The sequence below is a fragment of the Haemaphysalis longicornis genome, unplaced genomic scaffold (genome assembly GCF_048455015.1).
Source record: "Haemaphysalis longicornis isolate Haplotype H1 unplaced genomic scaffold, Haemaphysalis longicornis Haplotype H1 scaffold_6, whole genome shotgun sequence".
NCBI classification, from domain to species: Eukaryota; Metazoa; Arthropoda; class Arachnida; order Ixodida; family Ixodidae; genus Haemaphysalis; species Haemaphysalis longicornis.
The window spans coordinates 119877560-119893072 of NW_027526407.1; the positions used below are offsets into that span (position 1 = coordinate 119877560).

The 15513-nt window shown below is 48.3% G+C and overlaps 1 protein-coding gene across 1 annotated transcript in view; it reads left to right on the plus strand.

The window, feature by feature from the left end:
• LOC144141916 (uncharacterized) overlaps window positions 1-15513 on the plus strand; it is a 153802-nt gene that overhangs the window by 60485 nt on the left and 77804 nt on the right. The window contains exon 4 of the mRNA XM_077673379.1: window positions 5291-5386. Coding sequence (XP_077529505.1) covers window positions 5291-5386 — 96 coding nt within the window. The remainder of the gene's footprint in view (window positions 1-5290; window positions 5387-15513) is intronic.

The window sequence follows — 15513 nt, forward strand, 5'->3', positions numbered from 1 at the left end:
GTTTGCTGTACTGTCCGCAACCCGCCAATAACCGTCGCCGAATTTATGATCGAAGCCAGTAGAATTGAGAAGGCCCTAGAAATACGTGTAAGCAGTACGACGGCTACTTTGTTGGCATGTCCAATGAAAACTACGCGGACAACATGCGGATTCCGGCTGACAGCCTACGGGAGAACATCTTGCAGGGTGGGAGTCTGTACTCGAGGCCATTCGTACGTCGGAGTTCACGCTGAAGCCTGAAAAGGGCCGTTTCGCGTATGGGGAACTGAAGTTCGTGAGCCACGTCGTCAGCGCCACGGGAGTCCTACCCGACCAGGCAAAAAATTCAGTGATTGCGAACTTCCCAAGGCCGAAAGACAAGAAGAGCGTGTGAAGATTTCTCGGACTGTGCGCATACTACCGGCGCTTCGTCGCAAACTTCACACGAATTGCAGAGCCACTCACTCGCTTGACGAAAGATAGCACCCCTTTTAGCTGAGAAAACGACCAATAACAAGCATTCTGCGAGCTGCAAAAACGCCTGCAAAGCCCACCCGTGCTCGCTTATTTTGTAGAAAACGCCGTCACGGAAATGCACACGGACGCCAGTGATATGGGCTTGAGAGCCGTCCTCGTGCAAAAGCAAAGCGGCTGCGAAACGTTATTCGCCTATGCTAGCCGTGGTCTGTCGGAGGAGAAGAAAAACTACTCTGCCTCCGAGAAAGAGTTCCTGGCTATCATACGGCCATTTCGAAATTTAGCCCATACGTGTATGGTACACCGACCATTCAAGTTTGTGACAGACCACCATGTGCTGTGTTGGCTCGCCAATTTGAAGGACCGATGTGGTCGTCTTGGGCGGTGGATCTTGCGCCTGCAAGAATTCAACGTTACAGTCGTCTATAAATCCGGCAGGAACCACTCCGACGTGTACTGCCTCTCCCGCGCCCCCATAGACCCACCACTACAAGACTGTAATGAAGACAGCGCATTCTTGGGAATCGTGACGGAGAGCGAACTTGCCGTCAAGCAGCGTGCCGATGCCGACTTAAGCGTCATAATCGACTACCTCGAAGGATGCAACGTTGTCGGGCCTAGGAACTTGAAACGCAACCTACCAGAATTCCGCCTGAAAAACTCCGCCCTCGTGAAGACTTTGAGACCCGGAACGAGAACTGCCATCCCCCCCCTCCGCAGACCTTTGTGATGAAATTTTGGAAGCGTGCCACGACGACCCGTCTTCCGGACATCTCGTCACAGCTCGCACAATTGGAAAAATTAAGGCAAAGTACCACTGACCCAGCCTTACATCAGACATCACCCACTAGATCTGGAGCTGCCGTGACTGCCAGCGACAAAAAAAGCCACCGATGGGACCCACCACACTTGTGCAGCCAATCGCCATCCCATCACGCCTCTTCCAACAGATTGGAATGAACCTTCTGGGCCCGTACCGGACGTCCCGATCCGAGAACAAGTCGATTGTCGCAGCACAAGCGACAGACTACATGACGCGCTACGCATAGACCGCTGCTCTTTCGAGGGAGACTGCACAAGAAGTTGCTAGTATCTTCATAAATCGACTTGTGCTGTGGCATGGAGCCCCTAAAGTCCTAATTACGGACCGCGGAACGGTCTTCACTGCGGAGCTCATGCAAAGAATCTTACTCTGCAGACACACGGATCACCCACGAATGACGGCGTGCCACCCCCAAACGAACACACTAACGCAACGTCTGAACAAGACGATCGTGGATACACTGTCTATGTACGCCGACGTTGAACATAAGACTTAGGACGAAGTTCTTCCGTATGTCACGTTTTCGTAAAATACAGCGACACAAAAAACTACGCAGATGAGACCGTTTGAGTTTTTCTACTGAAGACGGCCGACTACGATGCTCTACGCCATGCTTCCGCACGTAGAAGACGACGGCCTCAACGCCGACGCGCAAGGCAAGGATACCTTCAACGTGCGGAGGAGGCCCACCAGCTCACTCAAGTTCGTATAACGGACCAGCAGCTGATGGATGCCGGACGCTACAATCTCGGACGCCGAATGATCATGATGATTGTAGGTTTTAACGCGCCGACGCAACGCAGGCGATGAGGCACGCCGTAGTAGAAGGGTCCGAATTAATTTTGACCACCTGGGGATCTTTATTGTGCATCGAAACCTCGTTATGCGGGCGTTTTTGCTTTTCGCCTCCATCAGAAAAGCGGCCGCCGCGGCCGGGAATCAAACCCGCGAACTCGTGCCTCCGACACCGAAACGCCGAGTACCACCCTATGAATCGTGTGTGGGTTTGGACTCTCATCTGACGACGGGGTGCGAAGCTTCGCAGATGAGAAGCTTCTGCGATGGTATTTCGGACCCTACTAGATTTTATGACATCTTGGCCAACTTACCTACGAGGTGGTCCCCGATGGTGATTCCGGCACATCTCAACGACGCACGCGGCCCCAAATCGTTCACGTGGTTCGCCTCAAACCTTACTGCGCAAGATGATAAACTCTTTTCTGTTTTTGTTGTTCTTTGTTAAGACGCTCGTTTCATTTTAGCATCGTGTGGATGCACTCTTAGGGGGGGGGTAATGCCGAGAAAGATGCATTGGGCTTGTTTATTTATGGTTTGTTTTTACTGCGCGGCTGCGCGCAGCTGTGTTCTGCGTCCCAAGCGAAGCGCATGTTCAATTCTTTATTTTTAGGCCGCACAGGTTTATCTCATTCGCATAAGGAGAGCATTTTGCCCTAGCGTCAATCGGCCTGGAATAATCTTCTTTGATCTACAATGTTCCGGATGTAAATCGGCGCTTCGAGACATGCTCGCGCCGAAAGACAAAAGCTTGCAGAGCAGACGCCGCGGTATTCATTCGACTCTGTGACGCTCGCCGACACTCGCCACTTTGTTGACTGCTGCTTCGCCGCCTGTGTACTTTTCGAATTGTTAGGGGAGCACAAGCACAATAAACGTGCCTTCCTTCAAGTCGACTGCCTCATCTTTGGCTTCGTGACAATATGATACACAAAATTGCCCAGATATTCGGTACCGAGATGCGAAGTACATAAAGGAAAGAAGGCTTAGATGCCCCGCTTACCAATGGTGGATTAGGAGAAGAATAAAACAAGTCACGTGGTTTGCTTACGTTCTCCGGAGGTGTGTGCAAAACTGATTTGAAGCAACTGCTCCGAAGGCATGCCCACCACTGCCCTACCTCCCTTCGGGGCCCACCCTATATCCAATGGTAGGCAGGTGTATCAGACCACAGTGGGATGGCAAAGGCAAAAAATATTAAGCGTATGCACCAAATGCCAGCAAAAAAGGGGCCACCTAAAATGGCACTATTGGCTTCAGTAGAGGCTATAAAAACTGCGCTGAGAATTGTTTCTATAAAAGGTTAAAAATGCCTGTAAATAGAGGGGCCCCATCCGCGCGTGAAGGTGGTGCCGCGAACACAAAAGCAATTTTGGGGGGCTGAAGTTAGCGGCGGGGCCGAACAGTGGCTCTTGGGTAATGTCCGAAATTATATTATAAAAAAAGAACAAAGAGCGGATAATAATATACCAAGGCACAAGGTGCAGCAGCATACAACGCACTGCCGTGGGGGTAATATAGGGAGAGAATAAGATAAAAGAGGAAAGAGTATGCAGGAAAATTTGAACATTTTATGTTCCGCCTTTGCGGGAGACATCTTTTGCAGGCAGGAGAGCACATCGGACACGCTAGGGCACACTATCACAGAACCGCACACTGCAAATTTTAAGTTCCGGTTTAACTAGTTGGCTTCCTGAAGTGGTGGCTTAATAAAATAGCGGTTTGTTCACTGCGGACAACAGTTTCAGTGGAACCCTTGTAGATCGGCGACCAGAGGCAGTCCTAAAATATTTCAGGCACTTCTATAATTAATGGTGGCAGCTCGTTCAGGCACTGCGCAACCACTTCTTATCAGGAGTTACCTGTATTCTCGTGAATATGCCTGTTTGTCTCCCTTAACTCAAGCAGTGTGGTGTTTGATCACCGACAAAGAACTGATATAAACAAACGTACGCTCTTGCCAAACGCCCTGTCCGAAGCAATGATGTGCCACGCATTCCTCATGAGGTGTTACCGGAAATAGTCATCCGGGCAAGCACGCAGGCCTTTTATGCACAATTGTTAACAGTTCATAACACTGTGCCCTGGGTTGAGCGCACAATCCATTCCTTGGTTGGCAAATTTTGAGATAAGTCGATCGCCGCAGTTCAATTTTGTTGATTTAAAGAACACTGTTAATCAGGCTGTGATTTATTAAAGGGGGTGAGCACCACTGTCCCAAATTTTTAGTTAAGGAACTGAAAAATCTGGTTAAAGATTAAGACATAATCACTTACGAAGATTGCAGTACAGCAAGGGTACACTCATACTTGTATTATCATACAATAACGGAAGTATGCATTCTGAACAAAGAAATCTAGGTCGACAATGAAAGCGAGAAAGAAGCATAAGCAAAGCAGATACATCAATTAGGTAATAATAAAAAGGAACGGAATAAAAACAGAACAAAAACATTGTAAGCAAGTGCTCTCATGCATGTATATGAACAACTGCCCTTTCTCCGAGGCAATACAAGGAGCGTCAGTTTATACATGATTTCCACGCAATTTTAATACTGCATGTCTGCTACTATGGCCTATGATCAGATTTGAAAATCTACCCTATACTTTTCAAAAATTTTGTATCTTTGTTTACAACAGTCATCCGTTTCTGCAGGGAAGGTAGAACGGGCCAAATACAAACAGCAATAATCATTTACTGCGTACTTAAAATTGAGCAAAAATGAAAACCTACGCAGTAATTTGGAACCTTCCAGCGCGGCTCTAAGGGCACAAAAAGAAAATAAACACTTCTGTAGTTACAAATTCATATGAATTGCTAAATGCTTACTTTTGTCCTCTGAAAAACCTAGAAAAAAGAACAATGCCGTTAGGTTTCTCGAGGCCATAAAAAGTTGGGAGCATCACGTATATTGCGAATATGAGAACAGATAGCAAATAATGTGATATATACTAAAGCATTCAGCTTCCAAAAAAATTGTAAAACAAACGTTTTAATTCCTGGCCCCTCTTTGCATGCCGATGTGCATCAAAAGTTTTTTTGTTTTGTGAAAAGCGGTTGTTTTCTCCGTGTTGAGAAACATGGCAGCCATTTTGAACCATGCTCCAGGACCATAAAAGGGTAAATTTGAAATAAAAATATAATAAGCTATGCTGAAACAGTTTTACCTCATTTTTAGTCGAAATAAATGAAATTCTATCCTTTTCTTGCATGCAGGAAACCCCAAAGAGTTTCAAGTGGAATTGCTCATTTATACATCCCGCAACAACGATTGCGGTGTATTTTACGTAGTTAAGTTCAAGTCCAGTATGTGTAAGTAAGTTCACTAGAACATTACTAAAACCTTTCTTTCAATTTGTTGGCAAACCTAAGATGTACATTTCTTATGGTTTGTTGAAGGCAAAAACTACATATTTCGGAGTTATGGCCGTAATTGCTATTGATAGTACAGTAATATTATTATATACGGCTGTTCAACGATTTCTGTAAATACTGTATTTTTTTGACCGTGTACAAATTTAATTTTTAGTGTAGTTCAGCAAAGAGACAGGAGACATCATAAATACTGCACGAGACCTACTCTTTCAAAAAGCTGTAATTTTCTTGTAAGTAGTGCTTCGAATTAAAACAGCAGAAACAATTGAAAGCTACCTCTCTGATCAGACATTTCGTGTGAGGATAGGCAGTATTCTGTCTAAGACATTTACACAAGAGACCGCGATGCAGCTGGTAGGTGTGCTGAGCTGCACACTTTTTATAGTAAAAATGAATTCCTTACGCAATATACTTCCGCCAAACATGTTTTACCCTGTGTATGTTGACGATGTGCAGATTGGCTTAAGTCTTGCAATCTCTCTTTTAGTGAATGCCAAATTGAGCTACCAGTGAATGAGCTCTACAAATGGCCAGATGAGAATGGCTTCCAGTTTAACCCTTCCAAAAGTGCCTGTTTAGTGTTCTCGAAAAAAGTTTGCGTGTACCAAGTATAAGAAAGAATTAAACCATCTTCCCATGGGTAACCATGAGGAGGATGCGAATCATCATGGGGGTTCCGTGCAGGTTCCATTTTTTCGCCGTTGTGTTGTTTCATTTATCGTAGCACGAATGCGAACGTAGTGTGAACCCCCATGTAGAGACAGAGAAATGTAAAAAAATGTAGAGACAGCGAAGAGACCGACACCCGCGTTACCTCAGCAAACACGTCCTGGTTCTCGTCTTTCTTTATTGCATGCTCACAATTCTACCCCGCTGCCCGCCCTCTTCGTCCACTTCTCTGGTTGAGCAGCAATGTGCGTGGTGCTTGTCCCAGGGAAATTGAACGTCCTCCTCTAAAGTTTTCAGTTCGTCGTTTCCGTGGACGTTGAACTTCGCGTGCTTTCATTGTATCAGTAGCTTGTTGACGTAGTTTGAATGAGTGAAGGGCATAAGGCGCGTTCGTAGCACATTCTCCCGTCTCAGTTTGTAGCGCAGTGGGTAGAGCGCCAGGTACCATCCGTTGCGGCTAGAGAGTCGGGGGATGGAAACCGGGCGCCGCCTAACTATTTCTTTTATAGTGTACTGCACTGACGTCAGGCCAAACACTGATGGGGCTGAAAAGATGCGCATGCGCAGTAGAGTTCAGACGGCGGACAACAACAAGGGAGGGAGGGACACAGTCCCGAGCATGAGATGTGTCGCAACTAAAAAAGGGGCGCTGCCCCATCACCAGAAATCTACTTAAATGGACAACTGCTTCCTCTTAAAAAAGAACATAAGTTTTTCGGATTGATCTTTGACTCGAGACTCTCGTTGACTCTCCACCCGAAGCATTTTCAACTGAAGTGGTTGAAAGCAATGGATGTGATTAAGATACTAACGTACATGAAATGGGGCACTGACAAAGTGTTTACTACACCTGTACAAAAGTCTTGCTTTGTCCAGCTTAGAATATGGACGTATGGTTACGGGCCAGCATTTAACAGGGAGCTGGAAATGCTTGATCCTATCCACAATCTGGGCATCATGTTTGCCACAGGGACCTTCCGCACTAGTCCAGTACTGAGCCTCTATACTGAATCAGACTGTTGGTCTATGTAGTACCAGCGAACAGTTATTGGTATTGCCAATGCCCTGAAGGTTACGTCACAGCCCGAGCACTCGTGTGTCTCCTGATAAGAGATAACTCAAAAATGCTGCTCTTTTCAAACAGACTTTCCGTAGCTCAATAATTTTCACTGATTATCTATACAAAACTATCGATCTCGTTTGATGACACCCTCAAAATGACCCCAAATGAACGCCTGGCTCCTGGGATACGAGCATCATATCATGCGACACCTCATTTCAACAAGTAGACAGGAAGAACTCACTATTGGAAGTCAAACAGAGCACATTGTATACCTCCAAGAGTGTACCAGGCTGCTCAGTTTTTCACTGATGCATCGAAAACTAAATCGCCTGTGGCCTGTGCAGCTGTTGGACAGCATCTTTCAATAGACAATTCAATGCATAAAAAAAACCATCACATACACAGCAGAAGCATACGGAGTTTATCTGGCTTTGGACCAGATCATCACAACCAAAACACGTACGTTTGTTATCTTCACAGACTCACCCAGCGTTTTCACGGCCCTGTCAACAGGAAAGCGCACCAATAATCTCACATTTACTGCCCTTCTTAAAGCTCTGTACAAAGCGCACCAGCTAAACTCAGAAATTATAGTGTGTTCGGTTTCTGGCCATTGTGGCATAGCTGACAACGAGGTACCCGACCAGGCTGCCGCCAGAGCAGCTGAAAAAAAACAGTATTGACATCACGCAAGCCCCTTACGTGGTTATAAAACCAGCAGTAAAACACTAATCCTTCTGCTCTGAAAGAAAAAATAGGACGCAGAAGCAAACAACAAGTTTCACTTGGTACAACTTATAATTGGCCGATAAGGTGCTAGGGACAAAAACAGGGTCTTTTAGGGCTGGCGATACCAACTACGAATAGGACACACACATAGCACGCATTCTTATCTCCTGACTGGTGACCATCCACCAAACTGCACCAGATGTGGCGAGGGTCTTTTAGTTCTCCATGTTTTCGTTGAGTGCTCAGCCATCAAACCGGAAAGATAACACTATAATCGGGAAATGTAAAGTAAGAATATGCCACGGCACGTTGCTATGTTTTTATCAGATTGTCCTGTGTTCAATTTCTGAAAAATGTTAGAATACCTTGATGATATCGGTTTTTGCGTGTTTCTGACCGTAGGCTATGCCAAGCCCGCTGTTATTTGTCGGGATGACAGGCCTTCACGACCTAGTAATGAATGACCGTAACGATTAAAGTGATAAGCTGCGCCGGCAGCAACGTATCCTTCGTGATGAAGTTAGCAGACTCCTTGAGGCAGCGGCCACATTTCTAGAAGCCGCTTCACTGCATACGCAACACCTTCAATACCCCATTGACGAGCCGGAAAACAATAGGGCCGCATTGTAAGAGACAGACATGACAATCATTGAGCTTCTAGGCAGTGATAATGTCGAGCGGGATTACTTGAAAGCTTAGATCTACCAAGGAACAGTCAAAACCAACGTCACTTCAGGCAAGCCAACCGGCCCTCGGCCACTGACGGTTGTGTCCAACGGCATTCCCGGGCAGCCCAACCAAGCCTCGCCACTCGCGTCCACTTAGGTACACGAACTTTGAAAATTGTTGCACCAACGCTGCAGATTCTCACGTTAAACGGTGATCCACATGAATTGCAGAGGCTTGGGAACCATTCCTTTGTGACCACCTGCAACTTCAGGGAGTTGTCCGACATACAGCGGCACTAGGCTTTGTCGTTTCTTTCCATCACGCAGAGAAAACGAAGCGAGAATGCACTGCACTCTTTTTCATGCATCAGGACAAAATCGATATCGCGTCGTGATAAGGTGAGGCCAGAAGCTCGGCAATAGAACAACTGTTTCAAGCCGGAGGTGAGAGAAGATGACGTTTTGTTCAAGGGCACCTGCGACACAGAGAATAGCTTCTTGCCCAAAACAAAATCAGTGAATATAATAGGGCTAATATGTACGGTAAGGCCTCACACGTCTCCGTATGAAAACAAGGCAACGTCGTTGTGAAGGCTTCAGAATTCTAAAATGCTGAAAAGGAATCTAAGCACAAAGACATGCAGGTGGGCGCGAGCAACAATGTATCGTCAAGTGTCCTGGCGAACGCCAATCGTGATAAACCTGAGGCTGCGCCTGTTTCAATCAAGGACGTTTTAGCGGCGGGAATTCTAGAGGAAAACGTGAATTCAAGGTTCTAAAATTATTGTAGAGCCTCCAACGTATGCTTTGGAGTACATCTTTGTTTCCGAGTTTATGAAGGGCACATACGTAAACTTCCGGCTTCCTAAATCTAGAAGGGCTACTCCATGCTTGTTGACCACTCCTCGCCATTTCGTGGAGACAGCGTGGCCTGGTCCACAAACAGGGGTATTGTATCATGCGCTTACACATATCAAGATTAGGATCGGAAACAACAGAAACGCTAACTTGGGGTATGCATAATACCCATCCGGGAACAGCCCTAGACAGGCTGCCTAAGGGCTACCACCACACCGAAATATTCGAGATGTCATGAAACTACGTTCATTGCAATTTACGCGAACCTACGGGACTGTATGGTCAAGCGATTTGGGTGCAGAGATTGGTTGTGCCTAGCTTCACATCTGCGGTGCTTGCTTTTTTTTAAATTGGCATGATTGCGGAAACTGCTGGACCCAAAACAGGACAATATTTTCAGGTAGCTTCTCCGTGATTCGCCCTACAGACAGGAAACCGAACTTTTAGGGCTGTCGACCTAAGTTTCTCGTCACAGAAAGTTTCGTGCGGGCAGGAACGAGAAAGGCAATCAGCTGTTGAAACGGTGAAATAAAAAAACTACAACGACCCTCTCTGCGATTTTGACAATAATCAAACAGGATGCGTTTGACAGGGAAGCATGTGCCTCAGCTTTACGTATACTTGCGTTTCTATTTAATGTCCTTGTGCTGGCAAAGTTGGGACCATCTGCAGCACACGCTACAGCAGTGCCAGGCTTGGAGGCATCCGTGTAAAAAGCTAAAAAGCAGCGTATGAGAATTTGTGTTGCAAGAACGGAAAGGGTTGCTGATAGAGTTCGTTGAGCGAATGTCTTCTGTAAATTTCCTTTATTGACATGTCGCAGGTGGCAGGGGTAGACGCTAAGGCGGCAAGAGCTCACGGAAGTCAGGTCTGGAGAATTCAGGTAATATTATTCGAGTTCATCCGCCTTCACTCTCACTCGGATGGAGAAAGGCAAAAGAAGCGATAGACGGCACAAAATCACCCTTTTGGAGGATGTTTATTTTTAAAAAATAGCTATGAATGAATGACTTTAAATGGATGTCCCCTTTACACAGTACGAAAGTCCCATGTATGTACGCTGGCGCTCTAAGCACCACTGATCAGTTACAACATAGAGTCTTTCAATAGGACTCGTCCTGAAAGACCCGGACGCCAAACGCAGGCCCAGGTGCAGCACTGCGTCCAGCATTTTTAAAAACGTTTTTAAGAAGCTTTTTTAAAGAATTTTTAGAAACTCCACTTTTGTAGTACATACGGCACCTCACAAGACTGTTCAAAACACGTAAAAGGCATGTTGTATCTGCACCATATTGCCACAAACCATGTATGGGTTTTCATTTTTCCCCCCTTGTGCAACTTTACCTCCCGAAGTTGCTGCTTTTAGTTTCCCCCGCGTGGGCTGGGGGACCTTCCACGTGAGAAGTCAGCAGTGCTGCGGCGGTTCGGTGACTGATACGGGCAGGGCGACGGGGAACAGTCGCAGCGGGCTGGTCCTCGGTTGGTATTGGAGAGGTATTCTACTATCTCAGCAGGGCGCTGGCCGTATCGGGGGCGTGGGGCATCGACGGAGAACCCTCGCAAACCGAGCCTCTTGTAGGGACAGCGACGGTAGATGTGGTCGGCCTCTCCGCAGTGATAGCAGAGCGGGCGATTATCGGGCGTTCGCCACACGTCGGTCTTGCTTGGCTTCTGGTATTGGTCTACAGGGCATCGGGCGGGTGGCATTGGACCGCGATATGGCTCGGCCTTTTGACGGCGGGTTGGAGCAGGGCGGGGGACGACAAACTGCGGAGTAGGCCATCGCTTGGGGCTGACGGGGTGCTTCTGAAGGCTTAGAAGTCCCCAGCGCCTGTTGAAACTCTTCTCGGATGACGTCACGGAGGGAAGCAAGCCACTTGAGGTTGCGGCGTCATTGGAAAAAGCTTCTGAAGCTCCTGCTTGACCACTGCTCGGATGGTCTCTCGCAATGTATCGGAGCTTACAGTTGCGGCACCGATGATCTCCGAGAACAGTGCGTTGACAGGGCGGTCGTACTACCTCGTTCGAATTTCGAGCGTCTTTTCCATGGCGGCCGCCTCAGACGCGAATTCCGCCACCGTCTTCTGCGGGTTACAGACTAGACAAGCAAAAAGCTCTTGCTTCACTTCTCGCATCAGAAACCTAAGCTTGTTTTCTTCGGTCATTTCATGGTCCGCACGGCGAAAAAGTCGCTTCATCTCCTCAACGAAGATCACGACCCCTTCGTTGGGGTGTTGCGTTCAAGCTCGCTCTTTTCTCACCACGGGAGGGAGGGTCTTAAGGAACTCCCTTTTGAATTGAGTCAAGTCGGTCAAAGAGCTCTCATGGTTCTCGAACAAAGTTCAAGCAGCATCTTCTAAGTAAAAGAAGACATGCCGGAAAGTTTCTTCGTCGTCCCATCTGTTGAAGTAGCGGAGAGCGCTCCAGCTTCTCCAACCATTCTTCGATATCTTCAGCGGGGGCTCCCCGGAGCGATGGCGGTTCTCGGGGCTGCTGCAAGACGATTGGCGCCGTTGTTTTTTGCACCATGGTGTTGGTTAACACGTTCCTTCTCTTGGGCCCTTCTGGCAGAACACCGAACTCGAGTAGCAATCCTTGCAGTCAGCGGCTTTCTCTGGTTTGACTGGCTTGGCGGCTTCCAGATGTCGTATAGCATAAAGGCTTGGTACCTAGCACTTCCACCAGGATATCACGAAGCCAAGGACGACGTAGTGGTCTTGAAGGAGAAACACGTTTATTGGAGCGAACTTGTGTTTCCTTAACACCTCAAAAGAATACAGAGGCGGCAAAGCAGTGGTCAATAAAGTAACTAGCACAGGCGTGTGTCATCGAATGAATGCCGCGGCGTCTGCTCTGCAGGCTTTTATCCTTCGGCGCACGTGTTTCTATAACCATCGATGCACATCCAGAACATTGTAGATCGCAGAAGATTATTCTGGGCTAGTGACGTTTGGGCGAAACAGTCTGCTTATCTGAATGTGATAGCCCGTGCGGAATAAAAGTGATGAATATAAGACGCGCTTCGTTTGGAACGCAGATAACACAGCCGGGCATGGCCGGCACTAAAAACAAAGAATAAATAAAACCCATACATGGTTCGTGGCATGAAAACCCTCCAACGAAGCAGCGACTCGCTGCAGACCATTGTTCACGACATGCCCCAAACCCAACGACCCAATCTAACCCTGACGTGACTCCCGACGACGACGACAGCAAAACGGCGTGACGTGTACCCGACATGGCCGAACCTGCCGATGATAATACAACGAAGACCATGACGCACAGTGCCCGACCGTCAACACGCATAAGCCGAGATACGACGCCACGACGCACCTGGAACTCGAAGAAGGCAGCGTCTGACGTTCAGCTGTCCATCATAAGGTTTGAAGTTGTCGCCCTCATAGACATGGGAGCCGAGTACTCAGTCATGAGCGGACCTTTTGTGTGTAAGCTGAGGAAAGGTATGACCAGATGGGACGGTCCGCACATTCGCACAGCAGGAGGCCACCTCGTGACGCCATGTGGAACGTGCACATCGCGCGTCACCATAGACGGCACAACGTACCCTGCGCCGTTCGTCATTTTGCCGCACTGCTCCTGCGACGTAATTCTTGGAATGGACTTTTTGACGGACAACGGTGCAATAATTGATCTACAGACCAACTGCAAAATTTTTTCCTCCGATCAATTCATGACGCCGGAACTGAACCCCGAACACCGTGCTGCTTTAAGGATCGCCGATGATCATGTCACACTGCCACCCCGCGCAAGCTTGATGATCGCCGTCTACTGTGAAGATGCTGTTCCTTACGTCGACGCTATCGTAGAGAGTGACCAAACGTCGCTCCTTGACCGCGGTGTCTCCGTTGCAAGAGGCATTGCGCACTTTACGCAACGCCAATTCCGAGTTTTGGTCACTAAGTTCAGCGAGGAATACCAGCATTTAAACAGGGGCGCTGCAATTGCGATCATCGAAGAAACGCAAGAAGCAAGTGACGTGATCGCGGTTGCCGACTTTGAACGCGCACCCGAAGAGACCTTCAAGCTTCCGAATCCCTTCGACGTGAATCCGGCGTTACCGCAAGAAGAACGGAAGAAATTATTGCATTTGCTGCATCGCAACAGAGTGTTTTTTGTTGAACTCAAAAGTACGCAGACATCTTAGGCGAAGCACCACATCATAACCGAAGATGGAGCCGGACCAACCCGACAGTCACCATACGGCTTCTCTTCGCACCAGCGGGGAGCCATCCGGACTCAAGCCGACGACATGCTCAGCGACGACATTATACAGCCATTGAAAAGCACCTGGGCTGCGCTGGTGGTACCTGTGAAGAAAAAAGACGGCACATTAGGTTTTGCGTTGACTACCAGCGACTGAACAAATCACCAAAAACGACGTGTACTCTTTCCCGCGAATCGACGATGCCCTCGACCACCTCTGCCACGTAAAGTATTTCTCATCGATGGATCTGAAGACTGGCTACTGGCCAATTGAAGTGGACGAGACAGACCGAGAGAAGACTGCATTTATAACCCCGGACGGCCTATACGAGTTCAAGGTGATGCCGTTCGGGTTGTGCACGGCGCCAGCAACATTCCAACAAGTCATGGACATGGTGCTAACTGGCCTGAAGTGGCACACCTGCCTCGTATTCCTCGATGATGTTGTGGTATTCTCCCGGACTTTCAACGAACACCTTGCAAAGGTTGCAATCTGTACTCGAGGCCATCCGTACGTTGGGTTTAATGCTGAAGCTTGAAAAGTGCCGCTCCGCGTACGAGGACCTCACGTTTTTGGGCCATGTCGTCAACGCCACGGCAGTCCGGCCTGATCCGGCGAAAACTTCCGCCATTCCGAACTTCCCAAGGCCGAAAGACAAGAAGGGCGTGCGAAGATTTCTCGGACTGTGAACATACTACCGGCGCTTCGTCGCAAACTTCGCATGCAATTCAGAGCCATTCACGCGCTTGACTAAAGATAGCACCTGTTTCACCTGCGAAAACGACCAAGAAAAAGCATTCTGCCAGCTGCAAAAACGCCGAGAAAAACGCCGAAACGGAAATGCACACGGACGCCAGTGATATAGGCTTGGGAGCTGTACCCGTCCAAAAGCAAGGCGGTTGTGAGAAAGTAATCGCCTATGCCAGCCTTGGTCTGTCCAAGGTAGAAAGAAACTATTCAGCCTCTGAGAAAGAGTGCCTCGCGATTATATGGGCCATTTCAAAATTTCGCCCTTACGTGTATGGAAGACCATTCAAGGCTGTCACAGACCACCATGTGCTGTGTTGGCTCGCCAATTTGTAGGACCCTCTAGACGTCTTGGTAGGTGGAGCTTGCGCCTGCAAGAATTCGACGTTACAGTAGTTGATAAATCAAGGAGAAAACACTCCGATGCCGACTGCCTGTCCCGTGCCCCCGTCGACCCACCACCACAAAACCACGATGAAGACAGCGCGTTCTTCGGAGTCGTGACTGAGAGCGACGTGGCCGCTCAGCAGCGTGCCGACCCCGATCTACGCGTCATGATTGATGACTACTTCCAAGGATGCAACGTCGCCGTTCCCAGGGCCTTCAAACGCAACTTTCCTGCATTCAGCCTGAAAAACTCCGTCCTCGTGAAGAAGAATTTCAGCCCCGGAACAATTGCGAATTATCTTCTTGTCATCCCGGCAGATCTTCGTGACGAAATTTTGGAAGCGTGCCACGACGACCCGTCTTCCGGAAATCTCGGCACAGCTCGCACAATTGGGAAAATCAAGTCGAAGTACTACTGGCCCCTGCTTTGCATCCGACGTCACCCACTACGTGCGGAGCTGCAATGACTGCCAGCAACGACGGAAAACGCCGCCGACGAGGTTCGCCGGACTTCTGCAGCCGATCGGCAACCCATCTAGACCATTCCAATAGATTGGAATGAACCTTCTGGGCCCGTTCCCTACATCCCGATCCGTGAACAAGTAAATTGTTGTAGCGACAGACTACATGAAGGGCTACGCAGAGACCGCTGCTCTTCCGAGGGGGACTGCACAAGAAGTCGCAAAGTTCTCTATAAGCCAAGTTGTGCTGCGACATG